The sequence below is a fragment of the Oreochromis aureus genome, linkage group 11 (assembly GCF_013358895.1).
Source record: "Oreochromis aureus strain Israel breed Guangdong linkage group 11, ZZ_aureus, whole genome shotgun sequence".
NCBI classification, from domain to species: Eukaryota; Metazoa; Chordata; class Actinopteri; order Cichliformes; family Cichlidae; genus Oreochromis; species Oreochromis aureus.
The window spans coordinates 10,005,941-10,033,236 of NC_052952.1; the positions used below are offsets into that span (position 1 = coordinate 10,005,941).

The 27,296-nt window shown below is 38.4% G+C and overlaps 1 protein-coding gene across 3 annotated transcripts; it reads left to right on the forward strand.

Annotated features, from left to right (window-relative positions):
- Window positions 1-1,553: 1,553 nt before the first annotated feature.
- ddc (dopa decarboxylase) lies at window positions 1,554-26,471 on the forward strand. 3 transcript variants are annotated; one of them, XM_031742701.2, is made up of 14 exons: window positions 1,554-1,628; window positions 9,734-9,941; window positions 10,242-10,355; window positions 10,475-10,594; window positions 13,260-13,394; window positions 14,560-14,703; window positions 15,265-15,331; window positions 15,643-15,737; window positions 17,136-17,203; window positions 20,978-21,054; window positions 21,916-21,935; window positions 22,021-22,119; window positions 23,982-24,083; window positions 25,013-26,471. In XM_031742701.2, exons 2-14 carry the CDS (start codon window positions 9,741-9,743, stop codon window positions 25,211-25,213), a joined length of 1,443 nt encoding a protein of 480 aa, XP_031598561.1. In that variant the 5' UTR covers window positions 1,554-1,628; window positions 9,734-9,740; the 3' UTR covers window positions 25,214-26,471. The 3 variants fall into 3 exon arrangements, with proteins under 3 accessions (XP_031598561.1, XP_031598560.1, XP_039474970.1); XM_031742700.2 differs by lacking the exon at window positions 1,554-1,628 and adding an exon at window positions 3,394-3,778; XM_039619036.1 differs by lacking the exon at window positions 1,554-1,628 and adding an exon at window positions 9,160-9,438.
- The last annotated feature ends 825 nt before the right edge of the window (window positions 26,472-27,296 follow it).

Genomic DNA, 27,296 nt, shown 5'->3' on the forward strand with positions numbered 1-27,296 from the left:
GCACACACACTTGCACACTCTGAATCTGGTATAAGCTGTTAGGAATGAATGCTTTTCTCTTCAGCTGCAGTTTTGGTGTGCTTCTGGAGCTCAAAGACATTTGGCCCTTATTCTGCAAAGGTGGCGTGATCTGTTCTGACTCTTGTGCATTTTCATAACATTGTCATAATGCAAGATAATGTGGCTGTGCAAATGAGTAAAAGTAAAAATATATCTATAAAAATATAAACTATTATGTATTTCAGGGACTGCAAAAAAGAAAACAGTAACTTATCTCTTTTTGTAAGAGAGAGCTTCTGTATTCATGTGCTTTGCTTCAATCTGTAAATAGTTTAATGGCTGATAAATCTTAATTGTAACCTTTTCAGGTATTTTTGTACAAATAAGGGACTGATATATTCTGTTTATTGTAATTAGAATAAAACATTAATACATTGATATAAACAAGACAGTGTTTGTCTTTATGCAGAGAAGCTTCCCTTTCATACGTCTTATTAAAAGTAGCATGTCAAGATTTCTGTGAGAGACTAACAGTGCATTAAATCGAACGTGAAAAACAAATCAAGCTTTTCTATCTGCTACTTTCGGTAAGTTGCAGATAACGGAGTCAAGTGCTGTATACACTCAAGGGACACATCTACGAATAACTAATTTTGGGCGTTTCATTCAGTCCTATTGCATAAAATAGAATGACCCATTCTTAGGGGCTTTAAGTATTCCCTCAATTCGGGTGTGATCCTGTAGTAGGATGCTTCTGTTATAACAAATCAGTGGTGAAATCTCTTCCCACAAAGTGGTGATATTGCAAAGCAGAAAGGTTTAGGAACTGTAGCAACTCTGGGAGACCACATAACGCTAAAGAAGGGTTACAGAGTGCTGAGGTGTGCATAAGCCACTAACACTCTCACACTCAATAACTGCAGAGGTTCAAACCTCCTCTGCCATTAACATCACCACAAAAACTGTGCACAAGGAGCTTCAAGGTCCATAAAGCATTGACTTGATGAATTTGGTGTAGAAGAGCTTGACTGGCCTGCACAGTGCCCTGACCTAACCCCCCATAGTCACCTTTGAGAGGAACTAGAATCGAAACTGTGAGCCAGTCCCGTCATCCAACATCGGTGCCAGAGCTCACAAATGCTCTTCTGGATGACTGGGCAAAAATTCACACAGACACGTGCCAAAATCTTGTAGAAAGCCTTCCTGGAAACTTTGAAAATGTGATGTAATAAAGCCTTGGGTAGGTGGCTTTCACCCATATATTCCTTCTATATGAAGTGTAATACTTGGTTACTCCAGAAGATGGTGCAATGCTACAACCAGCTCAAGAGCTGGCAAATAAAGTGTCTCTGAAAGTATTTGATAGACTTAGGATTTAGTACAATAACATCTCAGAATAAATCTTTATGTGATATGTGGTTAGTGGTGCTAAGAAAAGTTGGTAGTTGCGGGGCTGTCATTAAAAGCATCGAGAAATTGCCCTTTGACACCATCTGTCACGCCCTTTGGATTGTGAGTCATGTGTTGAGGCTCAGTTTTGTTATGGGCAAAGAAAAAGTTTAAAGATTAACATGTCTGCAGCTTTGCAGCCTGCAACCAAAGAAACTTTTATAACATCCCGACACAAGGTGAGTTGCCTATACTTTTGCTTAAAACCTTTTTCTGCACACTTTGGCTGGAGAGAGTTTACCGTTTGTGACAAATGCATTACTTTATGATTCAGTAATTGTTTTCCCATCTACATTCTTAATCTTACAGCTCTAAATAGACTTTAATATAGGAGGTGCTTTGTCTGCACATTGAGTGTTTCTGTGTATGTAGTTTGCTGAGACTGCCTTTAGATCGATTGCTAACCTAATACCCTAAGTAAATAACATTCATTTAGACTGTGCGTTAACAAATATTGAAGAGGGAAAAAAATCTGTGTATTGACAAATGATTAATAAATAATGTAAAATAAGCATCTTTTCTGTTACCTTACACGGTTGGATGACACCATCTGTCAAACTGTCTCTTTCACTATCACAGGAAATGTAATCTTTTCACTCACACACAGACACTCTGTGTTAGGTTCTCATAAGTTCAGCCCAGTGAAAGTGCATGAGCCATCTAATTCCTGCTGGGGAAAGTCAAACATGCAGTGAACCTCCAACCTCAATGCTCAGGAAAAAAATGACAAAAGGGGAAATCAAATAGGTTTGTACCTTGAATTCCAAAGTCACATTTGTGGAAGCTGAAAGAGCCCAGGTGGAGCTGCCCTCTTGATTTACAGTGGGTGGTTTGGCATACTAAATAGCATTGAAAGTTCTTTGGTATAGTCCAGTAGTTAGCATCTGCTCTGGGAAGTATTATAGAAATTCCTGAACTGAGTTAACAAGCAAAATGCAATGTTCTTATTTTCTCAAAGGAAACTATTAAGAAAAGAAAAAAAAACTCCATGAAAAAAGGAGATACCAGAATCCCTTTTTGATTGAAATGAATGAAAGAGGTGAACTGAAAAACTCACTGTGGACAATTTAATGCTTATTCAACCTAGAAATGTCGACACACACACACTAAATCAAAGAAATGTCTATGTTACATGTTCACGAGTAAATGACATTTCTCGCCTGATGGTTATAAATTCCCTCAATCCAGGTGTATCAATCAAAATGTCACACATGCAAAAATATCTCACTTTGATGACTAATATCTGCTGAAATGAGTGATTATGCCCACCGGCACAGTGATCAGGTAGAATATAATAATTTACTGCTTCAATAGAGAATTACATGTTGCCATAGTGAGTAGGAGCTCCTGTCTTCCCTCAGTGCTATTGCACATTAGCTTACATTTTGGCTTCTATTTCAAGATGTGGATGTGGAGTATTTCAACCCTCATTTTGTTTATTCAGGATGCATTTTATAAAGAAAGAGAGTACAAGTGGTAATAGCATTAAAGCGTTTTGACAGATCTGACTGTATGTAGTAGATAGAAATAGTAGAATAGCATTTTAGTATAAAGCACTTTGTGTGCTCTAGTTCATTCAACTTCATATAAACTTGTAGTGAATTCTAATTATTTCAGGTTGATTTCCACATCATATATGTAACACACATGGACAGCTCATAATGAGCAAAAATGAAAACAATAATAACACCAGGCTGATTTAGAAAAACATAATATTTTTCAGTGTGATTTCAAAGAAATTGTGTAAACAACCACTTTATTTAGCGGTGGTTTCAAATTGGATGCATAAGGCTTTTCCTTTGTACCTCCTAACTGTGCAAAAGTTATCATAAAATGATAACTTTTGCGTTATCATAAAATTACTAATTACTAACACCATTTTTGTTATTAGTTGTTTATTTTATCTTTATGTGCACATTATTTTAGTGCTAATTATGTCTTTATGTCTATATCTGTGTACATTTAGAGCATGTGGTAAAAATATATGTAAAAAGACTGAGTGCCTGTTTTTGTGTGTTTGTATGCACTGTGTGCGCGAGTGCAACGTACATGTGTGTGTAGAGACATGGTAATAGCAGCTCCAGGAACTCCTTGTGAATCAGTCTTTCTTGCGTTGGCCATGAGCCCCATTCCCATTGGCTGGTCTGGTGGGGGTTGGTGGGATGAGGGTGGTAAGTGGCAAGATAAAAGGAGCAAATGTCTCTTGTCCTGCTTACACACACACACAAACACACTCACCACGTGCCTAGCTGTCGGTCTCTTTGTGGACGCTAAAGGAAGAGATCCACTATCCAAACACCGCTGCTGAAGCTGAAGCTCACCTGTAGATGTGAGTATACAGACACACACACACACACACACACACACACACACATATATTCATGCAACATGTCTAATCCTATTTGGGATAAGGATAAGGATAAGGGCTTTGCTTCTCAACAAGGGACAGAGACCTGCAGGGTGAAACACTTGTTGAATGATAGCAGTAGTGGAGCTCAGGGGGCAATGTTCATATGCAGTTGTGGCACTGAATCAGCAGTTTGACAATAATTCTGTTCAAATACGGTGTCTTTAAAGCTTGTGTTCCTGTGCTTCTATTCATTTATTGTAGGACTGCAAAAGGTTTGCTTGTTACTGTGAGACACGTGAAATGGAAATTAAATGTGTTGAAATAATTCAATGTTAACACGAACAAGGAAGTCTGACACTCTATTATGAAGCCATGCCTGTACTCCATACAGTGAATGAAAATGGAGCTTTTGGGCTGGCTTAATGTGTTCAGAGAGATTTAAACAAACATTTAAGTTGTGCAAGCAATGCACATTTTCAACGACTGTGGCTCAGTGTCTGTATAAAATAAGCAGGATTGAAAAAGGAATACGTGTAGCTGTTATTCTGGCAGATGCAAAAAAAACCCTAAATATTCTGTCTTAAAACTACACATATCTCCAGCATGTAGCATCAGCTATGTGCTATGCTGCTACTGTCTCTGGAGTGCTCTACTTGAAGCATACTGCTGCTGAATATCTAGTATTTTATTTTATTCTATTTACATAAAAAATGTAACTTTTCTTCTTTTCTTTTTTTTTAATTTAAAATGACATCGCTGTCTCTTCTATTGTTTACAGTTTGTTTTGGTTTATTGTGGGCAGTAACACACATAATTGTATAGATGCTCTTGTTGTGCTAAGTGTGCTTGTATATTTAGAATTGTTTGTCTTTGTACTTTTCCTTTTTTCCTCTCTCTTGTCTTTTCCTTTTATTGTTCCTGTCACATGTTGAAATCTCTGTCTCTTTATGGCTCAGCTTAAGAAATCACCATCTAGCATGGGTGGGAATATTAAGTTCGCTTGCTTGAATGTAAGGTCCTTAACAATCCAGTCAAACACAGTAAAGTTTTCTAGTATTTACAGCACCTTGTTTGTCATATACTATACTTGCAGGAAACTCATTTCAGAGATAATACCAGACTGAAAAGAACCTGTGTTGAAAAAGCATATCTTTCATCGTTTTCCAGTAAATTAAGAGATGTTGCTTTTCTTATACATACTGTAGAGGTTCTCCCTTTGTTCATGGTAAAAGCATTTCTGATTCTGCTGGGAGGTTTATAATCTTCTTGGAGCACATTTCTGACAGAAAGGTGGGTCTTGCTCCAGGTTTGTGCCCATTTCTGATGTTTCTGAGTGTTTTTTTTAAATGTCTGTCTTTGCGTATATTGGGAAATAGACTGTAGTCAACAGGATTTAAGAAAGGGTTATGTATAAAAGTGTCTTTATGACTCTGCATTAAAATCTTCATAAAACTGGGATGTTATTGATGCCATTTCTGCTGAACTTGGCATTTCTAGTGTCAGTGATACCTTTTATGTAGATAAATAAAGGATAATTCCCCAAAACTGATTTTGGCTTTTACATTGTGACAGGAATGTTTTTTCGGGTGCAAAATGACTTGATGTCATTCAATTCAATTTTATTTATATACACCAAATCACAACAACAGTTGCTTCAAGATACTTTATCATTTGAAACAGTTTCAACACCCCTGCTCTGGATCAGAATCTGAACTGGAGCGTCCTGTCACACCAGTCGAGGTTGAGGTTGCAGGTAAATCTTCACAAAGCTGTGAAAGCCCAGGCTGAACTTGATAAAACCTTTTGGAAGCAGGCGGTCTCATTCCCGCTAGAGATGTTTATCTAGTCATTTAATACAGGCATACTCCCTCAAACTCTGAACCAGGATTGTATCTCATTGATTAAAAAAACCAACTGGTTAGTATGGTTTATAACTCCTCTCCAACTGCTCTACTAGAAGCTTTAATTCATATTAAAGCTGGATGCTTCTTCTGGATGCTGAGAAGGCGTTTGACAGAGTAGATTGGGATTGGGGAAAAATGAGTTTCATGGGTGATATTACCATACATTTCCCCTCAGGCAGCTTTTGAGTGAAATGACTCAAATTCTGAATATTCTCATTTATATTAATCTATAAGGCAGCCCTTTGCGTTACTGTCTGATCCTGTTATGATCCTGGCACAATCAGAAATACCATGGGTCATCTGCATGGCCCTGTACAGAGATGACCTTTTTGTTACTTTTGTCCGATCTGTCATGCTCGGTCCTCACAGCCCTTTCAGTCTTAAATGCATTTAGTTAAATTTCTGAATGGAAACCAAATCTTGGCAAAAATGCGGTGTTTGCTGTTAGAAGGGAAGCAAAAGATGATCCAGTTAAAAATTTACCATTTAAGATCTCTAATTCTGGCTTTGTCTCTCTAATGATGTTGTTCCAACACATTTCTTAAAAAAGATTTTTAAGGTTGTCAGTTCTGACATTTTAGCGATTTATAATAGCAGTCTTAAATCAGGTGTTGTGCCAGCCTGTTTTAAACATGCTGTTGTGCAGCCAGTGCTTAAAAAACCTAATCTCGATTCCTCTGTTCTTGCAAACTTCAGGCCTATTTCAAAGCTCCCCTTTCTGTCAAATTTTTTTAGAAAAGATTGTATTTGTTCAGCTGCAATCTTTCCTATATGGTCACAATGTTCTCGAGAGGTTTCAGTCTGGTTTTAAAGCTTTCCATAGCACTGAAACTGCACTTTTAAAAGTTCTTAACGATCTTTTACTAGCCACTGACTCAGGCGACTCAGCTGTGCTTTTGCTTTTGGATTTGACCGCTGCATTTGATAGTGTTGACCACAGCATCTTGATCTCTTGGTTGGAGCACTGCGGCATCAAAGGCACTCCATTAGAGTGGTTTGGGTCATACTTCTCTGATAGGACTTTCTCAGTGAAGATTGGAGATTTTACCTCTTCCACGGCCCCCTTTACTTGCGGTGTTCACCAGGGTTCTGTACTGGGGCCAATTCTATTCTCTATCTATATGTTGCCTCTGGGTCTTATTTTCAGGAAATATAATATTAGTTTTCACTCATATGCTGACAACACTCAGATCTATCTTCAGCTAAAGAGAAACAGTTCTGCCTCCCTAGAACCTTTATTTCAGTCTCTCAGTGAAGTTAAGGCCTGGATGGCCTCTAATTTCCTCAATTTCAACGAAAATAAAACTGAAGTGATCGTTTTTGGACCAAGTTGCAATTCTAGAACCTCACATTTTAATTTTCGCAGTTTAGAACCTTTCATCAAATCGCATGCTAAAAATTTGGGGGTTATATTTGACAATAAGTTCACCTTTGAGAAACAGATTAGTTTAGTTGTACAGCGGTCTTTCTTTAAACTGAGGCTTTTATCCAGGGTGAGATATTTTTTGTCTTTTAAAAACCTAGAACGGGCAATTCATGCTTTCATCCTATCCCAACTGGACTATTGTAATTCTTTTTATGTAGGCATTAGTCAGACTTGTCTTGCAAGGCTCCAGCTGGTCCAGAATGCTGCTGCTTGTGTTTTGACACGAACGAAGAGACATGAACATATCTCCCCGGTGCTTGCCTCGCTTCACTGCCTCCCTGTACGTTTTAGAATCAATTATAAAATCTTATTGGTGACTTATAAAGCACTGAATGGACAGGCCCCAGGGTATCAGTCAGACCTACTGCAGCCTTATATTCTCCCGAGAGCTCTTAGATCGGGTGATCTTTTGCTCTTGGCCACACCAAGGTCGAGGTTGGCTCTTAGAGGTGATCGTGCATTTGCGGTCGTGGAGCCTAAATTGTGGAATGATTTGCCTCTCCACATTAGACAGGCTCCTACCCTCAACCTTTTTAAATCCTATCTTAAAACACATTTCTGCTCACTGGCTTTTAATACTGCATGAGAGTTTTTTACTTATTCATTTGTTATTAGCTATTTGGCATTGATGTTAATTGATATTGCTATTTATTGTGTGTTATTTTATTGCGTAATTTGTATGTTTGTACAGCACTTTTAATTACAACAGTGGTGTTGACCAAAGTGCTATATAAATAAATAAATAAATAGAAATAGAAATACTTACTCCTAAATCTTTCCATGGCTGCCAGGATAAATACAAAGTGAATTTCTCATTTTACTGTCAGAATGAACAGACACAATCTTGTCCCATGTCAGATCCTACATCAAGCTCCCTATGCTAAAGCTCAGCAAGCAAAATATTTGATGCTGTGTTTCCTCTATGCGAAAAAGGCCATGATTTCTGGTCAGAAATCTTTTAAACGTCGTCCATTTTAACTGGAAGGGACATTACTCCTAATGCCATGACGGCCCTGTTCAGAGAGTGACCTTCTTCACTGAGACTACTTTCACTCCTGCTAAATTTAAAAGCTTTCACAATTCCGCTGGCCAGAAAGCTAATGCTATTAAACAGGAAATCTCCAGCCCCACCTACTTACTGTATACAGGCTGAATTGGGGAGGTCCTTTATTCTCTCAGTTTGGAAGAAATTAAGGTGATCCTGGCCAGTAATGCTGTATTAAGCCATTTGAAAGGACCTGGGATCCATGTCTGACCCATGTTAAAAATCCAGATGCCAGGATGTTGTTTGACTCTAAACATCTGTAACGATTATTCAATGGAAGAACTATTCCCTATGAAAAACTCAATAAACTGAGTTTTAAAATAAAAGAAGAAAACAATCAGAAAAACATGAATGAGTGTGGTTACACAAATCCAGGATTAATCAAGTTTTGAGGCATAATGCTCAGGTGGCCAAGCTGATTCTAAGATACTGAACCCTGAGCTGTCTCTAAAAATAGAATTAGAGTTTGAGATGAGACAAATATATCAGAATCAGAGTCAGAAAGGGTTTTATTGCCAAATGTTGAGCAGGTTTACAACATTAGGAAATTGCTGCGGTACTTAGTGCAAAACATACTGTCAGACAACGCTTAAATAAACATAAAAATAAAAATTAAAAGTGCTAAGCAGGTAGATATATACATGAAGCAGGTAGATATATACATGATCCATCCAGAATGTGTGTGCTTATATACAGTATGTACAGTACATATACTGTACATATAATCACTGATTCAAATGTCTAATCGTGTAATCACATGACGACAAGTCAAAGCCTTTAGGCACACAGACAGTTCTCTGGGTTACAGTTCCTTGCTGAAGCCGGAGATCAGAGGAGAATGGCAAGGCACTTTAAAGCTAATAGGAAAGCAACAATGACTCAAATAACTACTTATTTTATTTAAGTGTTTGCAGAAAAGCATCTCTGAATGCACAGCATATTGAACCTTGAAACAGATCGGCTACAGCAGCAGAAGACTACGTCAGATACCATACCACTACTGTCAGGATAACGTACTATGCCCTAAAGCTCTAGTCATCTCAAACTGGTTTCTTGAACACATCGAGTTCTCAATCAAAGAGGACAACTTGGTGGAAAGGGAGATTCACATATTAAATGTGCAGCTGACAAATCTGCTGCAACTGTGTGCTTAAACATATGAATATCTCAAAATCTCTGAGGAATGTTTCCAGCAACTTGTTGAATCTGTGCAGCAAAGAATTAAGGCAGTTATGAAAGCAAAAGAGGGTCTAAGCCAGTACAGGTAATAAAGTGTATATGATTGAGTGAGTGTGAGCGTATATGTATTTATTAATGAGTCACTAAATGTAACTTTTAACTACTTTTATGTATTTTAAATGCCTCATGATCAAACACTCAGGACATAACTTAGCATCATAAACCTTAAACTTGTGTGCGCCAATATAGCTGCTCTTTTAAATATTTGGTACCACTCTGTAGTGTCTTAATTTGAATGAGAAAACACACCAAAATCATTTACAAGCAGTCAAAGCAACAACAAAAACTGAAAGGTAATGAGTGTCTGTGCTGTCTTACAGTTGTACCATGGACGCAGCAGAATTTCGACGCAGAGGCAAAGAGATGGTAGACTATGTGGCCGACTACCTAGAAAACATAGAGAAGCGACCCGTCTACCCAGATTTGGAACCAGGATATCTTCGCTCTTTAATCCCCAATGAGGCACCACTGGAGCCTGAAAGCTACGAGGACATTATAAAAGACGTTGAGAGGGTCATAATGCCAGGGGTCAGCTGGATATATATTATATATATATATATATATATTATATACATTTTTGGGGTATACGTGTATTCATTTGTAATTTAGATATCTCTGAGGTACAGGCAACTCTGGCGTAGCAGTTTAAATTTAGTAGATGATCTGGTAAAAACTGGTTGCTGGTTAAAGCTTCAGCTTTTTAAAGGGTTTGCAGGATATAAGTACTAGCTGATCTGTTGTGCCATGTAGGATGGTCAATTAGCTGTTCAAAATAAGGAATAAGAATAATTTAGATAACCACTTTTACTATGTTTTGTGTTTTTCCAGGTCACCCACTGGCACAGCCCGTACTTCTTTGCTTACTTTCCAGCAGCATCCTCTTACCCTGCCATGGTGGCCGACATGCTTTGTGGAGCTATTGGTTGCATTGGATTTTCCTGGGTAACTAAAACCTTTCTGTGTTCCTGTATCTGACTCAGCATTTCAAAATTAGTCCATGTCTATATGCGAATTCTGAAGTGTTTGACATTTTCATTTGCATTTTGGCCGTGTGGTTTCAGGCTGCCAGCCCAGCTTGCACCGAGCTGGAGACAGTGATGTTAGATTGGCTTGGGAAGATGCTTCAGCTGCCTGAGTGTTTTATAGCTGGGACACATGGCCGTGGAGGTGGTGTCATTCAGGTAACCGTCATTTGTATGTGTTCATTGCATGTGTGCTTTGGTCAAACACTTGGTTGGCTACCACTATCAAGGAGTCCAACCAGCTTCTGCATATTTTAACACTAGTTTGAGGATCAGTGGCTCTAACTGACACTTTTATACATATTATTGTTTAAAAGTTTCGGGGCAGATTGACTTTGAAAGTCTTTATGTATATACAAATAACCTGGTTGCCTCTGTGCTCATATTCATCACCAGTTTTTACGCTATTGATTTGTTGTCTCTGCCTCCGTCTGGTTCAATCCAGCAGAAAATTGGCAGGAAATTGCCTTTTAATGTGTCATCCACAGGCAGGCAGAGATGACAATGATGGTGCTGGGATTGTTTCGTGTGGAAAAAGGCTAAGCATTAGTTTGGTGTTCCATCGACAGAAATACAGAAAGCAATAGCTGAGGATACACTCTATATATATGTGTGTGTGTGTGTTAATGGGATGTTGAATGGTGGAGCATGAGAGCACACTCTGATGACAGATCATTTCATGCCTCCTCTATTGTGACCACCTGAGTGTGAGGGCGTGTTTTTTGTGTGCGTGCTCATCTGGCTCATCGTGTTTTTGTTTCTGTCTTGCCTCTCTCCTTTTTTAGCACGGCTTACCAGCTCACTATGGCAACGAATGGGGCTCTTGTCGCTGCAGCAAGGCTAATTGAGTGTTGTGACAGCGCGTTGCAGACCTATTATTATAAACCTTATACCAACACAAAGGGGAAGTGGGATGGTTAAAAAAAAACCTCTGCTGACCTTAGAGTTCCCTTTTTAACCCGTATGAATCATGAGAATGACAGAGAAAAATACTACTTAAAAAGATTACATGCGCTAATTGACTAATGGCTTCAGTTTAAAAAAGTGTGTGTAAGTTTGTGTGTGTGACAATTATACATTTATTTCAAAATATGTTAAATTCTTAAAACTACACAGTTCATCTTTAGCAGTACTACATCTTGGCTTCTGTTCTTCTTTTCAGCTGATAAAGATAGACTCAAATATACATGAAAAATAAAAGGCTACATTTTCCTATTGGTACAGCAGAGTGTATGAAAGCTGGAAAAGTGTAAAACCCAAGTGGCTCAAAACCCATTGTGTGTTCATGCTCCTAGTAGTGATTTGTAATAAGAGAATGAATAGGAAGTACACTTGATTATGTTTTAAAGGCCAAAGTTCTTGATATATTTGCAAACCAGGATACTCAGTGCATTCAGATATGGTCCCAAAGCCTAAAGTGATTTCCACATTGCCTCATAATATAGTTTGTCACATGGTGTGTTCAGTTACAGAGGAATAGGGACCCTTTATCTAAAAGCCTTTTAAAATAAAAAGGCAACTTTCTACACACAGTTTTACCAGCTGACTAGGCAGAAAGATTTAAACTCCTTCATGATGACTACATTGCACAAGCTCTCAGAGTTGTGATTGGTTAGCGCTTCCTGCCTTCATATCTGAAAATACTTACAATATGCTTCTGGTGAAAGGTTGCGTTGTTATTATTATATTTACAAAATCTTCACATTTCAGATGTCCTTGTAGCCAGTTACTGATCTATATGAATGTCCAAAATCCTAAAATCACATTCAACCAAGCCTTCTACCAAGCTCTCTAGCACAAGTGATTTTCAAGCCTCACACTCATTGCTTTGAGTTAGTCAGAGACAAAAGTTTGATTAAAAACCACTGATGTAATTTCTTTCTGCTGATTTGTGCCTATTGATTGGGTGATTTGAACATTTCATTGATCTCCATGTGATAATGACTCCACACACCTTAGAAGCCATGCTTCCCTTTATTATTATCCAGCTCCAACAGTTGCCACTGTATCAGCTGGCTGGCTGATGAGTATTTTCAAACAACAATTTCCAAATTTCTTTTTTTTCTGGTCCAGACATGAGTCAGGCAGTCAAAGGGACTATCCACCAGCACAAAAACTTACATGTTTAATCAAACAAAGTTTTTCAAAGTTTCCTACCGACAAAGTTCATTAACAAAAGAGATATCCTTATCATCCTTATCATTAAATAATTTTCATAGAGGACCACAGATATCCCAGATTGAAATCTATATAGACATGCATAACATATCTTCTAGGGTTTAAAGATGGAAATTAAATTCTCTATTAATAGCTTTCATTATTCTAAAACAAAATATAAATAATAATTAAATGCCTTCTTTTTACAAGTAAAAAATTAAAGTTTACTTACATCACACTTTTCAAAAAACAAAAGTCACAAAAAAAAAAGCGCTGTCTTCTCCTTTTGTCTTTAACCTGAACCCAGGTACAGTCAGTAAGGACTGATCTGCTGATCTAAGATCTAACAGTTACAGATGAAGTGGTTCAATAATAAAGGGAGGCGATGGACTATTAAGAGCTAAGAAACGGATCAACAAAATCTTAAACTGGGAACCAGTGCAAAGAAGATAGAATTGGTGTCACAGCAGCAACATTCTGGACAATTTGTAGAACACCTGCAGAAACCCTGCCTTTAAAAACCAATATTTAAGCTCCAACAGTCCATTGTAAACAAAAGGATGACTGGCGTTGACTGGCAACCATATAGCATCTGATTTTTTTTTAAGGTCAAATAACATCCACAGCAGCAAGGCTTTGCTTCACAACCTCCTTAATTCTTCAACAGGGAACTGCCAGTGAGGCCACCCTGATGTCTTTGCTCGCTGCACGCTGTAAAGCAGTCAGACGGGTCCAGGCGATCAATGCCAAAAAATCCGAGTCTGAAATCCTTTCCAAGCTGGTGGCATACACATCTGACCAGGTAAGAGCAACATATACTTTCTACTATTCTTCTTCTTCTTCTGTTATTTGATGCAAACTCCTGATGTGATCAAAATGATCAACTTTACTTCCATATTACTTGCCTTGATGCATGTCCATAATTCTACATTCATGTCAAAATTACTGACTTTACTTACATTTTAGGGTTTTTTTTTTTCCATTTTAATATTTGCTGGTTTATTATTACAACTGTGAAGAACCATTGTCACAGTGTTTACATTTATCTAAAGTTCACATGCAAGTTATTAGCTTTGCTATACTTCAAAACAGCTTAAAATTATATACCTGCAGATATATTAAATTACACAACTGTGACATAAAGATAAATGAAATGCATTACAAACACAGATTTTCTTCAAGTGGACTCAGTTAAACCGCAGTCCATGTGACGGCAGCGATTACGTCAGTAACAGCAATTTAGAAAGACAGAGGGTTAGCCAGGCAGTAGCACGCTCGGATCAGGTTTAATACCAGGCTGACTTTGTGATTGTGTTAGGGAGTCGCCTGAGGGCCACACAGACCTTTACAGGGAGATCAGCGATTTTTGTCTACTGCCTGTTCAGGAGCAACAAATCCATCCAACATATGCTTTATTTTTCAAAGTGAATAGTTATCTGTTTAGTGGTAATCTCCTGTAGGTAATTCAAAATTGATTGATTTGTGCTGTTAAGTATTGCGCACTGGTAGCCAAAAACAAATTAAGCACAGGAAATAAATCTTCATCTTTAGTTTGTGTTACTTAAATTTTACAGCATGAATCAAATGGCATAAAACTACATCACAGCTAATTTTGACTAAATTACTTTGAGTCACTTACAATGATACTTGACTTCATACAGTGCAGTTTATAGTACTTTGTTGTTTGAACTCAGCCCCACTTAACATTGTACCAGCTCCGTGTTGAACAAATTAAAGTTTGTTTTAATAAGCTGATTGTCTGCAATTAATTGCTATGAGGCTTGACATGTGCACAATCCTATTCTGACCTTTTGCCTGTATAATAATCAGATAAAATTATTTTGTGTCCATAAAGTTGAACTTAGCTGTTTGCATGGTAGCTTTATGCAGCTACTAAGCGGAGCAGGTGTTCCAAGAACTTGATTGAATTGTTGTTCTCACTTGAGCTGGATCTCTTTTGTCCTAAGGCTCATTCTTCAGTGGAGCGTGCTGCTCTGATTGGAGCAGTCATGATGAGGAAGGTGCCTACAGATAACCATTATGCTGTCAGAAAGGAAATGCTTAAGAAGATGGTGGAGGAGGACAAAGCAGCTGGACTCATCCCTTTCTATGTAGGAAAAGACAAAACTCCTCATGCATTTACTTAACTATCACACAGAAAGACACATACAGCAACCAAAAAATATACATTTTAACAGTTTGGAATTAAATTCTCGTTTGTCATTGCTTTGCTTTTGCTACTAAAGCTTACAAGCAGTTGAGCAACAAGTCTGTCAGCTGTTAGCCACAATGATACAATTAGCCTGTGATGCAGCTCTATACACCCTGAGGCTTCTGCTGAAGGATAACATTGTTTCTGTTGAATATGTATGTCTATCCAGTTAAGGACAATAATCCCTGGCTCATCTGGACCTACAGATCACTATCAGTGAACAATATTAAAGAGAAGGCAGCAGCTCTGAATCATCGCTGTGTCAGGAATGATAATCTATCTTTAATCTATGTTTTAGAAACTGATATGAAAGCAATGTGTTACAGCAGCTGCACCACAGACTTGTATTTTGTTTTCTTGGATAAAATTATTGAAATGTAATGTGTAACAGTTGTGACAGTCAAATTTGGAAACACAGGAGACACGGCACTTTGGTGTGTCCATTATTTGTATGTTTCAGTTCTGTGCAACGCTGGGCACCACTCCCTCCTGTGCTTTTGATCACCTCACTGAGCTGGGGCCCTTATGTGAGTCAACAAGTCGCTGCTGCACACACTCATTTTTTTCTGTTTTGTAGCACACAAATAAATCCTTATAAGCACATTGAGAGTGGCTTTGATTTAATAAGACCAGGAAGAGAAATGCCAAATGCACCTAATGAATTTGCTGAGAAAGAACAAAAAAGTCAATTTTCTGAATAATCTCAGTTCATTTTTATGATTGTCCAGTATATGTAATAGGAGTTATCTATACTCTAACGATTCCCCAGATAGTTAGAAATAAACTGACAAACAGTCTTGTTTTTCAAACATTTATAACGTCTCCTCTTCTTGTTCAGGTAATGAGGAAAATATGTGGATGCACATTGATGCGGCGTATGCTGGGAGCGCATTCATCTGCCCAGAATTTAGACCTTTGTTGAACGGTGTTGAGGTGAGTAAAACGTACAAGTTTTCATGTTCATGTAGTGCACTAAGACCATGACGAAGCTTAGCCGCAATGTTTTAGTCCTGTTCAAGGTTCTACAATCACGATTGCCACAAGAACCTCCAACACAAAAGTGGCACAGCATGATTTTAACTCTAATCATTGCCGGTACAGTGACTAATGTGGTTCCGTGTGATTAATGTGGTTTAATTGTGGTCAGAAATTTAGGCGGTGCTAAACCTATCCTGCCAGATTGCACGTGTAGTATCGGCCGTTTCATCTATGAAAGCAAACACTAACCGTATACTGTCTGAAAAGGGCATAACGTTAATGTCAAGGAGGAAGTGTGCAGGGCTGAGTGTTAGACCGAACAATCAGCATAAACCGCTGAGCATCAATCTGCCTTTTGAGGCTGCCGAGGCAGCTGTTGCTCCCCAAGCTGTGCAGAGACGCAGAGATAAGGACAGAGTAATTTCCTGAGGCAGCGTTAGACCTTTATATATCACTGTTTATTAGACACACAAGTTCAAACAATGTTGGTGGAGACACAGAAAAAACAGACTTAACTGTAAAAGGACCAGCTGTTGTTTCATCCTCTCTTTCAGTGTGGCTGTTTCTAGTGCTGGTTTTGGGTTTGTGCCTGTAACACATCATTATATAATTTCTAATATTATATAAATGTCACTGACAAAAAAATGTATTTAAGCTACATGTAACAATAGTTGGATTTCATTTATAGCACCGTAGTTCTATTGCATAACTTTGAATCATTATGAGGTCAGTGAAAATGACTGGATGAGGCCATGGAGAGGAAGCCCGGTCCTTTTTGGATGAGAGAGCAGCCCTGCTGAAGTGATGGTTGCTAGGATATGAATGACGGGGACGAGGAAGCAACCACCCCCCACTTTGAATCAGTCAGCATGGCAACTGTCAGCCAGGGGTTTATATCACATTGTCTCTCTGCGCTGTCTTATTGCATTTGTGGAGGTAGGGAAAAGGATATTACAGAAGATAGCCAACAAAAAGATGAGAGCAGATTAAGACTGGTTTGTCTCTCTTTGAATAAGCCCTGTCAGGAAAGGGTTATTTCCAGTGTATCTGTGAGCTTGATGGCTGGATCTTCCTCTTTCGCATTTCAAATACACTGTGACACCTTCAGTCTAGATAATTATGTTGGTGATAGGATTTTCTTGGCACTGGTAACACTAAATAAACGTGTATTAGTGAGCGCGTTTTGCAAAAATACAATTTTTACAGGATTTTTTGGTCTCCGATCACTTTGTTCAAACTTCAGTACTTTAATATTAAACTGACATTCTGCTGATTTGTTTTGATCTTTATAAATGTGAGTGAAAGATTTAGCACTGTGGCTTCATGGCTAACCTTTTTGGTTTTATCTTAAAGTTTGCAGACTCTTTCAACTTCAACCCACACAAGTGGCTTTTAGTCAACTTTGACTGCTCTGCGATGTGGTAAGATGTCTAACACACACCTGATATGACAGCAGCAATAGTTAAACAAGTATTATTTGGGTAAAAAAGGGAGCATTACACACACCATTTATAGTATCCAGTACTGTTTTGTTTTGTTTTGTTCCAGAATTTTTTTTCAAGTTCGCCTCACAGTGACACATGCTGCCATGAAGTAACAATGACTACTGATATCCATCTACACCTCAGTCATTTGCACAGTAAAAATAGACCCACGCCTTCCACCTGCCTCTTCTGTCAGCATCCACAAAACGAGACATGTGTTTCACAAGATGGAAAAAGTTGGAAACTCAACACGTGGTTAGAGGAAGAGGATCTTAAAAAACTTTTTCCGTTGCCTGTCTCGTACTCTGTTACTGTTGACAATATAAAAATATTACCAATAAGACAGCCTAATGTTTTAGTTGTCTGACACTGTTGTTTAAAATCATTAAAATGACCTTATTCAAAAAAGGTGTCCTGTTTAGGGTGTAAATGCCTGAGGACACATCAAAAATCTCATATTTATATAATCATGGAAATTATTAAAAAGGGTAAAAGTTTTAGAACTATTTTAAAAACACAGGAATTCAAATTGTATTCTGAGCAAAATACGGCTGTCTCAGCTTCACATGGCTACACTAACAAAGAGTGCATACGACTTTGCTGTAAGAAAACAGGATCAGTTCCTGTTTAAGAACACCAGAGAAAAAAATGGCAAAGCAACACTGTTGCACACAGTTACATTAAGAAATGTGAGATACCCCTCAGAAAATGTAAAAAAATTAAAATGATCAGTGGTCTTCGGGTAAATGTACAGTAAACTGCTTATCTTGAGGAAGAACAAGTCAAGGATGGGCTAATAGCAGCATTTTACATGGTGGTGAAAAAAAAGTGCCGCTATTGATAAATCCACATTCAGGATTTCTGGTGTAGTGATCGAATGTTATGTTTGATTAATTTCTGACTTCTCAGAGAAGTCCTGTGCGCTGGCTCAAATTTGGGTATAGAATATATAGGGAATTATTATTATTATTATATATAAAAATGGATATAATTATATATACCCAAATAATACACACACATGTATTTATTGTAAATATGTAGACATACAGAGGTTTTTTCAGTAACCAGCGTTCCATTATATCAACACATGAAGATGCCAGACTAGACAAAACTGAGGACCTGCCTCTAACCAGAATAGAAGGAGAAGTGGGACACTCAGGTGCACAGCTGAGCAACTACAAAAGTGCTTCAGAGTCTCTGGTTTCAAAAACAGACACTTAACAGGTCTTAAAATCTCAGGCTCACTGAATCATACCGGCAAAACAACAAGCCAACAGGAAATATCAGGATGTTGATCTTTTAAGCGAAGTTACAAAATGAAATAAATGAATAAATGCTTGAGAAAATCACTTAATAGCAGTGTTGGGACTAACGCGTTATTAAGTAACGCGTTACAGTAACTACGTTATTATTGTGCCTGTAACACATCACGGTAATTTCTAGTTATTATGCCAAAACCAGGAACGTATTTAACTACGTAACACTGGGATTTAGATAGCACCTAGTTACTCATTACTTTGTGTGTGGTGATATCAGTGAGCTTCCACAGATTCAATAACATTAGCAAGTGGTGGAGGCCAGCAGGTGGATGAAGGAAAAGGGAGGCAAGAGGAGAACCACCCCCTTTGAATCAGTCAGCATGGCAACTGTCAGCCGGTCCGCGTGTCAGGTGAACTGAACTTCAGGTAAGAAGTTATGACCTGCAGTCTATCAGTCAGATATAAACCAAGTTTAGGTGGAGTTTATTTTGAATATGCTGACAGGGTTATTTCAGTACTGCGTGCTAGAGCTAGCATGACGGAGTTTCTATACAGCTGGGTGGGTGCTATGTTACTGATGTTGAACTTTATTTGGTTCATACGGTTAATTATTACAGTTGCCAACCGTCCGTAAAAAAACAGAATCGTCTGGTATTCAGAGAAAATATTACACGTTTCGTCACTGAGGTTGAAAAGGAACACAGTTTGTCCCGGACTTCAGCTACAATGAAAAAGACACAAAGCTGAAGCTGCACAGCTGCCTTTTCTTCTTCTCTCATTCTCTCCTGTTTCTACTTCAACCCACGAAACTGATCAATGATCAGCTGATCTGCTTTTCTCTCTTGTTTATTTATCGCCCACTTTGACGCCAGCAAAGAGGAAACCAGCGGATGTCGCGTTAAACAACAGCACACACGTTTAAGCTTGATCAGCTGTTGTTAGAATTTATTTAATATTAATTTCTAGTATCAGCTGATGTTTGTTGCTGCCATGAAGTAACAATGCCACAGCTGTAAAGCTGCTGGTCATGATATCAGTTTGGTTATCTGGTGAGAGGGAAACATGAAGATGAAACCAGGAGATGTCCTTACTGAGTCATCAGAGCTGAACAGGTGATGGAGAAACAGGTTTACTCGTACTCTTTTAGGTGACATGAATGAGTTGAAGGGAAGTTATGAACTGTTTCTGAGAGACAAATAACACCAGGATCCTTTTTAGGGTGTACGTAGCTGACAGCTGGTAACTGTGCAGGGGCGGGTCTAGCAAAGTGTTGCCAGGGGCCAGGTAGGGCTATTAAAAAACAGGAAAAGGGGCACAAGGAAATACTTTTCTTTATTATTCTCATTTAAAATGTCTCGCTTTTTAAAAAAAATAATTATCTGAGTCTTACAACAAACAATTGATAGATTGATACATATATACCATCAGAACAGTGTACATCACTGTCACAACAGTGTTTATTTTCATTCAAAGGCTTTATGATTTTTCCTATAATGGCGGGCGGTCTCTCTAGTCAAAATGCCGGGACTATTTTTTTGTCCCAGTCCAGCTCTGTATGCAGCTCATCTGCAGTCTGGAGTTACCTACATCTTCCTATTCAGAAGGCAGAATTTCCAAGTTCTGAGTACAATCAAAAGCACCACGACTGCAGTTTTGTGTTGGATGAATATAAAAAGCAGGCTAGAATCATGGCGGCGGTCAACGACGGTTCAGGCGTGGGATTTCTCTCGTGGAGATGTGCACATTATTTTTCCTTTCTATTGGTAGGTGGCACAGTGCACTTGTGGCAAGTAAGCAAGCTAGAAGACTGGCAATCTGGCTGGTATCCAGTAGAAGGAAGCAACACATTAACAAGAGAATTCTGAGTAAAACCAAAGTTACTTTTCCTAGTAACTAGTTACTTTCAAAGTAACGAGTAATCTCAAGTAACTGAGTTATTTTTAGAGAAGTAACTAGTAATGTAACTCAAGTTACTAATTTAAAGTAACTTACCCAACACTGCTTAATAGGCATGAAAGAAAAAATATGATAGCGAAAGGAAATTGACCACATCACGGTCCCATCCTGTACTCTGAAACTGCTCAACTGGAGACAGTTTCCTCCTACAGGATAATGAACCAAAGCTCATTTCCAAATTATGCAGGAACTATTAAGAGGAAACCATACTGTTTCATAAAGCACATGCTGATTTCCTTAAAAATCCCCCCCCCAAAAAGCCAAAAGGTCATTAAAGGCAAGTTTTAATAAAGTATTATTTCTATACCATATATAATAACTCATTTGATGAAATGAAGTGGAATTTTCCTAAAAATCTTTTCTGGGTAACCCCCACCAGTAAAGTAAAACACTCAATTTTGATACAAATGTTTTAAATAGTGTGATTTTTGGACATTTTTTTTTAGAGCTTAATGCCTTATTAAGCCGTTTTTGTCTTGTCAACACCTGTCCACAGGGTGAAGGAGAGAGCAGACATCATTGGAGCCTTTAAAATGGAACCCCTTTACCTGAAACATGAAAACCAGGAATCAGGTAGTTATTTTCACTGAAAAGCTCGCAGCTATTCAGTGGGACTGAGACTGTTTTGTGGGTTAACAGAACTAAATATTTTTCACTTATATCCTACTAGAAGTCAACAGTATTTATGTCCAAATTCCATTGGTACACTGTGGTCCTGTCTTGGGAGACTTGAATAAAAACAAAAACTATAAAGATATAATCAAAGAATTTCCTATATAACAATTTTGTCTGCTTCTACTTTGTGTGTCTGTGCAAATTCTCCTATAGCCTGCAGATGGGCTCAGAGTTTCACTGTAATTTACTTGTCAAGCAGACAGAGAGAAAGACTGAGAGCTGCAGTGCCTCCCACCGCTGTGAAGCACCTTACAAAAGCGTTTGCTCACGCACTCTGGACTCTTCAATCTAATTAGTGGTTATTAGCGCAGGCTAACACAGACATCCATTCTGCAGAGATGAGCTACCTGTGATTAGTGAGATAGAGGCACTGAGTGCAGTGACAGCAACACCTGGACGATCAAGAGTACGCTAAGATAATAGCAAAAAGCAGCTGTTATAGAAGATAGATTTTGAATTTAAAAGGGTTGTTTTAATGTTGGAGCTTTGTTAAGTCGTTGTGATCTGTGGTGTGTTGCTTTACATTCAGAAAATACAGATCTTGTGTCTTATAAATCTTATAATCTTATAAAATGCCATTATCGCCTATTCTGTTTGTGCAAAACGTGTTTAGTCTGTGATTAGAAATGCACTGACTGCACTTACGATTCTTATTAACCAGGAAGCAGGCTGGCTGACACGAGTAGTTTAAAGGGGTTTTATTTAAAATTAAGACTGTGCACATGTAATAGACAACATTATCTGTTTTTCTCTCAACAGGACTGGTCACAGATTATCGGGTAAGATGAATTATTATCATAATTAATAATCATGATTTGAACATTTTGGTAATAACTTCTCTCCTTATCCAATTCTGTCCTGTAGCACTGGCAGATCCCACTGGGAAGGAGATTTCGCTCACTGAAGATGTGGTTTGTCTTTCGCATGTATGGGCTCAAAGGTCTGCAAGCTCATATACGCAAGGTAAGCACGCAGGAAAATGATCTCTCACTCAGCATCGGCAAATGTGTCTGTTCCTGGGGGTGTGAAGGGTTTCTTCAATTTGTGGCATTTGTGGTCAAAATTTGAAGTAATAGGATAATTTATTCGACTTTTTCTTAATTCAAATATATGTTTTCATACGTGGATGGTGCTGTGGTGCTGTGGTTAGCACTGTCACCTTACAGCAGGAAGGTTCTGGGTTTGAATCCAGGTGTTTGTATATTTTCTCCTGTGTAGGTTTTCTCCAGGTTCTCACCCTATGACAGGTGGGATAGGCTATCTTAATTGCCCCTTGGGGATAAATAAAGTCTCTCTGACTGTGTGTCAGAAGAAAAACAGAAGAGCATGGATGGATTTCATCCGTTCCATTCATTTAGCTGTGCAGGGATTACTGAGAATTATTCCCCATAATGTGTGAGAGCTGATGTAAATAACAGATCAATTACTTTAAGAAGCAGCAGTGTGTTAGTGCTAATTTAGGCTTTGTAACCCTGTTAACCTGTGTTTCTTATCCTCAATATAGTAAAAAGATTAACCTTGTACCAACAGTGGTGCCACTGGTATCAGTCTCACTTTGCTGTGTCATCTCCATTTATCTGTCAAACCCCCCTTCTCTGCATCTCAGTCACTTCCAAAAGAAAAAAAAAGCACTTCAGGACATCATATATGCCTTTATGGGAAATACCTTCGCCTTCCTGCTTCCTAGAACTCTTTGCTCCTAATCCTCCTTACCACTAAAGTCCCGCCATTGCCCTCCCTCCTCGTCTATCTCTTCATCGGCATAATTAGCCCTGCAGTCATATATGTCTGTCCTGTATCTTCTATTTAAAACTACATTTCCTTTCCCAACCCTGCACATGCCTTTTCTCTTCATCTTTTCTTTTTGATGCATGACCCCTGTCTGACTCGCTCTCTCTTCTTCCAGTCTGCTCTGTCAATCAAATCAGCCTGTTTTGTGTTTACGCTCCATTTCAAATAAAGTGGCAGGAGCAGAATCGATCCCTGCAGCCATCTGAAACCGCAAAATATGAATAGCATGTACAAAAAGTTCTGCCTGGCATACAGTCAGCAGTAGGACAGGAAGTGAGGTCACTGGAGTTTAGCTTGTAATCAAATACAGTGATACTGGATTATCTGCTGGGACTTAAGAAACAAGATGGCGGTCAACCAATTGTTGGCCATTTATGCCAGAGGTTTGGCTTTATTTACCAGCTGGAAAAGTTCAGTGGAAGCTCAACGATATAACTGGGATAACTGTATTGACGCACATTTCAGCATGCATCAGCAGAGTCTTTGATCTTGAGTGGATAAATTGTACTTTAGGAGCATCTTTGATAAGTGCAGTGTTTAGAAAAATCAGTATGAGGGAGATGACATTTTCAGAGCAGACTTTGATAAAGGCTATTTCATGGGTGCTGAGTACAAATTTTGAACTTGTCTGATATGAGCTCACCAGGAATTGTCTCTTCTAATGTGAAATATCACACTGCATGCTTGTTTAATCAGATGAATGCAGTTAGTGATGAATGCATTTACTTCACAGTAAGCAGTGATGCTCTGCTAAGAAAAACGAAAGGTTTTAATTAAGAATGACAAGGAAAAAGTCTTCCAATCTCTTTGGCCTAAAGCACGAGGCTATGTAACAAACAACACTGGCATCTAGTGGAAAATAATACCAATTACAGCGAATATTGTTTGCAGGTAAAAGATTTTTTTTTTGTTTTAAAGCAAATGCTTTAAAAAGGTTATTGGTTTAAAAAAAACACTTCACTTTTATTTGCATTTACAATAAATCTCTTACATTTCATGAACAATTTATGAATAATTCACATCCTCTGTTACAGCAAGTGGCCCTGGCCAAGGAGTTTGAGAGTCTGGTGCGAGCAGACAAGAGGTTTGAGATCTGTGCTGAAGTTGTCCTGGGACTGGTCTGCTTCAGGCTCAAGGTAACAGCACCCAACAGTATTATCTGATCTCTGCAGTGGTCACAAAAAGTAAAAAAAGTCACCTAGAAACTTCAAAGGTTTACATATTAGCATCACATGATGCAACAAACAGATTTTCTTTTCAAAAGGTCCTTTTAAATGACCTTTAAATTCACTCATCAAGATCTCTGGTACATGGTAGGATTTCAGGACATTTCTGTCTCTCCTGTGAATTTTAAAAATACTAAAACAATAGCCTACATTAGTTATGTAAATTCCACTTTCCCTGGAGCAAAATCCCAACCGAGTTTATTTTGTTCCTGAAATCGTTTCACATGTTGCAACTTCTTGATAACTAAATTGCATGTTAAACATTACAGTTAAGTAAATTGTGAACTCATGTTTTGATCTTGTTGATAAATTCTTCTTATAATTGTTAAAATCACTGATTTAATATTGACATAATTTAAAGAACATTTTTAAGCACTGCAAGTTGTGTCCAACAACAGGTGTAAAACTGTTACCAAAACCTATTTAATCTGGAGAAAGTGCAATAAAGTGTCAGAGAACTTTGAAAATGATTGGAGGAAACTCTCTTTAACTTTGTGTTCAATAATTTAAACAATATTTTAAAAAATTTAGAGTATTAGTAACAGAGCTACAACAAGCACACGACAGCTAAAGACAAATCCTTTTTTATGCCATTTTGAAAAATAGCCTGGAAAGTCAGGATGTGGACTTAAATAACTGGAGACAAAATAGTTCAATAACACTGAGGGTATTATTTAGAAAAGCTAGCAATGCATTTCTAAGTAAATATATATCAGAGCTCCCTGTCTATGGGAATTTGACTGTCAAGACTGTGATTACTTTAATCCAGTCACCTAATTATTAAATAGTCATGGCACAAAGCCTAGCTGGTGTAATTCTTCCTTGCTTTCTCCTCTCAGGGCTCCAATGAACTGAACCAAGAGTTGCTGAAAAGGATCACCAAGAGCAGAGAGATCCATCTGGTGCCTTGTCAGCTCTCAGGCCGCTTTGTCCTGCGCTTTGCCATCTGTGCACGCTCTACTGAGTCACATCACATCCAGCAAGCATGGCAGCACATCACGCAACTGACATTTGAGCTTTTGCAGGAGGCCAGTCATTAACCAAAACGCTGGAAAAGGGGTCGTCCACTCCGATCCCTGAATGACAACCAAAGTTGGGACTGAAGTTTGATGGAGTTTTGCAGATGTAAAATGTCATAAAGGCAAAGTGGAGTAATTTATCTAACAGGCAGTTCTCCTTCTGTCTGCAGCAAAGAATCCAGTCCAGTTAACAGTGGTAAATATTACACTGTCACAAATTATGACAAAAAACAACAAAAACATATGCAGAGTTCCAAAAATAACATTTTATATCTGCATTTTCTCCCTCTGTTGACTCCACGTTGTCTCTCACGGATCACTAATCATGTTATTGTCCACATCACAGTGCACTTGTCTATGCCGGTTCTGTGTCTTCTGTGTGTAAAACTTGTTTGGGGGTAAATTCAGTGTTTCGTGTGGTTGAATTGAGGCTAAATTATTTTGCAAAGAATGTATTGCGCACTTTGTGAATTTCTGACTCAGTGTTTGTCTGCAACTTTTTTTTTTAGGTGCTCATTCAGAAACTGCTTCCAAATATATTAATGAGTGATACATGGAGGGCTTCATGAAGTGTCAGGCTAAAGATTTCTAATATAATATCCTAGTGATTAGGTTAAGTGCACTCACTTATTTATTAACTAATTTGCAAAAGTAGTATTTTTTTAATATACAACGGCAGATTAGGGCTGATTATATGTTATTGATTCATATTGTGTCTTATGACAGCTGGCCAGTATTCCCCAACAGCAGTACAAGACAATCACTCAGTCACTGAAGTGAAATTATGCTCCTTTGAGGCTTTGTCGTACATTCAAATAAACTCAATTTTCATTACATTTCTGTGCTCAGACAGAAAAATAATATTAAGATGAAAATTTAAAACCTAAATTATGCAAATGTATTAAATATTCGCTCACTGTTTTCTGTGTATCACTGATTTGGCGTTTGTCTTTGATTTGAATGTACCAGAAATATAGGATGCTTTAGATTCCACACTTTAGTGTCCTGTTATATATTTTCAAAACCTGGAGATCTGAGACAAATTTTCATAATGATCAAATGTAACTAAATCCCCTGCCAAACCGTTATTGTTTGCACTAACCTGACCCTTTACACCTGCCCTTTCAGGGGATTTAGAAATCTGTGCTCTGACGGCACCACGCATTGCTGTAATTTCAGATGATTGTGCTAACGTCAGTGGCTGTGTCTGACCCAAGTGTTTCCTCATTGGCTAGACTGTGCTGCATGGAGTGATATGGTTTATTTGAATAAAGTCTGCTGTAGTCTGCATGGTGTCACTTGTCAATACCTTTCAAGGTTTAAAATACAATCTGATTTTTGATGGTATGGGGTGCATTTTGGTACATGACATGGATAACATACACATGTGTGAATATACTAAGTTATATATACAGCTTTAGGAGCAACACATGCTGCCTTCCAGGTGACGTCTTCTTTAGGGAAGGTCTAACTCACAGGTGTCAAGGGGCCGGTGTCCTGCAGGTTTTAGATGTGATCCAACACAGCTGATTTAAATGGCTAAATGACCTCCTCAACATGTCTTGAAGTTCTCCAGAGGCCTGGTAATGAACTAATCATTTGATTCAGGCGTGTTGACCCAGGGTGAGATCTAAAACCTGCAGGACACCGGCCCTCGAGGCCTGGAGTTTGACACCCCTGGTCTAACTTATTTCAACAAGACAATGCCGAGCAATGTTCTGCAGTTATTCCAATGCCATGAAAAGAGTCAGGGGATAAACTGACCTGCCAGTAGTCCAGAAATGGCACTGTTGTTGTTGCTCTACACACACACACACACACACACACACACACACACACACACACACACACACACACACACACACACACACACACACACACACACACACACACACACACACAGCATGTCTTGCAAATCAGCCTCCTCTGAGCATCTTAATCCCTGAGGACAAAGGCCGGCCTTCTATAAATACAAATGAGGATTCAGTATTAGATGTTACTTCTTAGTCCCTGATTACTTGTCAGTATTACTGGCCAGTTCATTTGCTTGCTTCAAAACTATAAATATAAATTCTACAGGCAACTATGACACAGCAACAGTTGT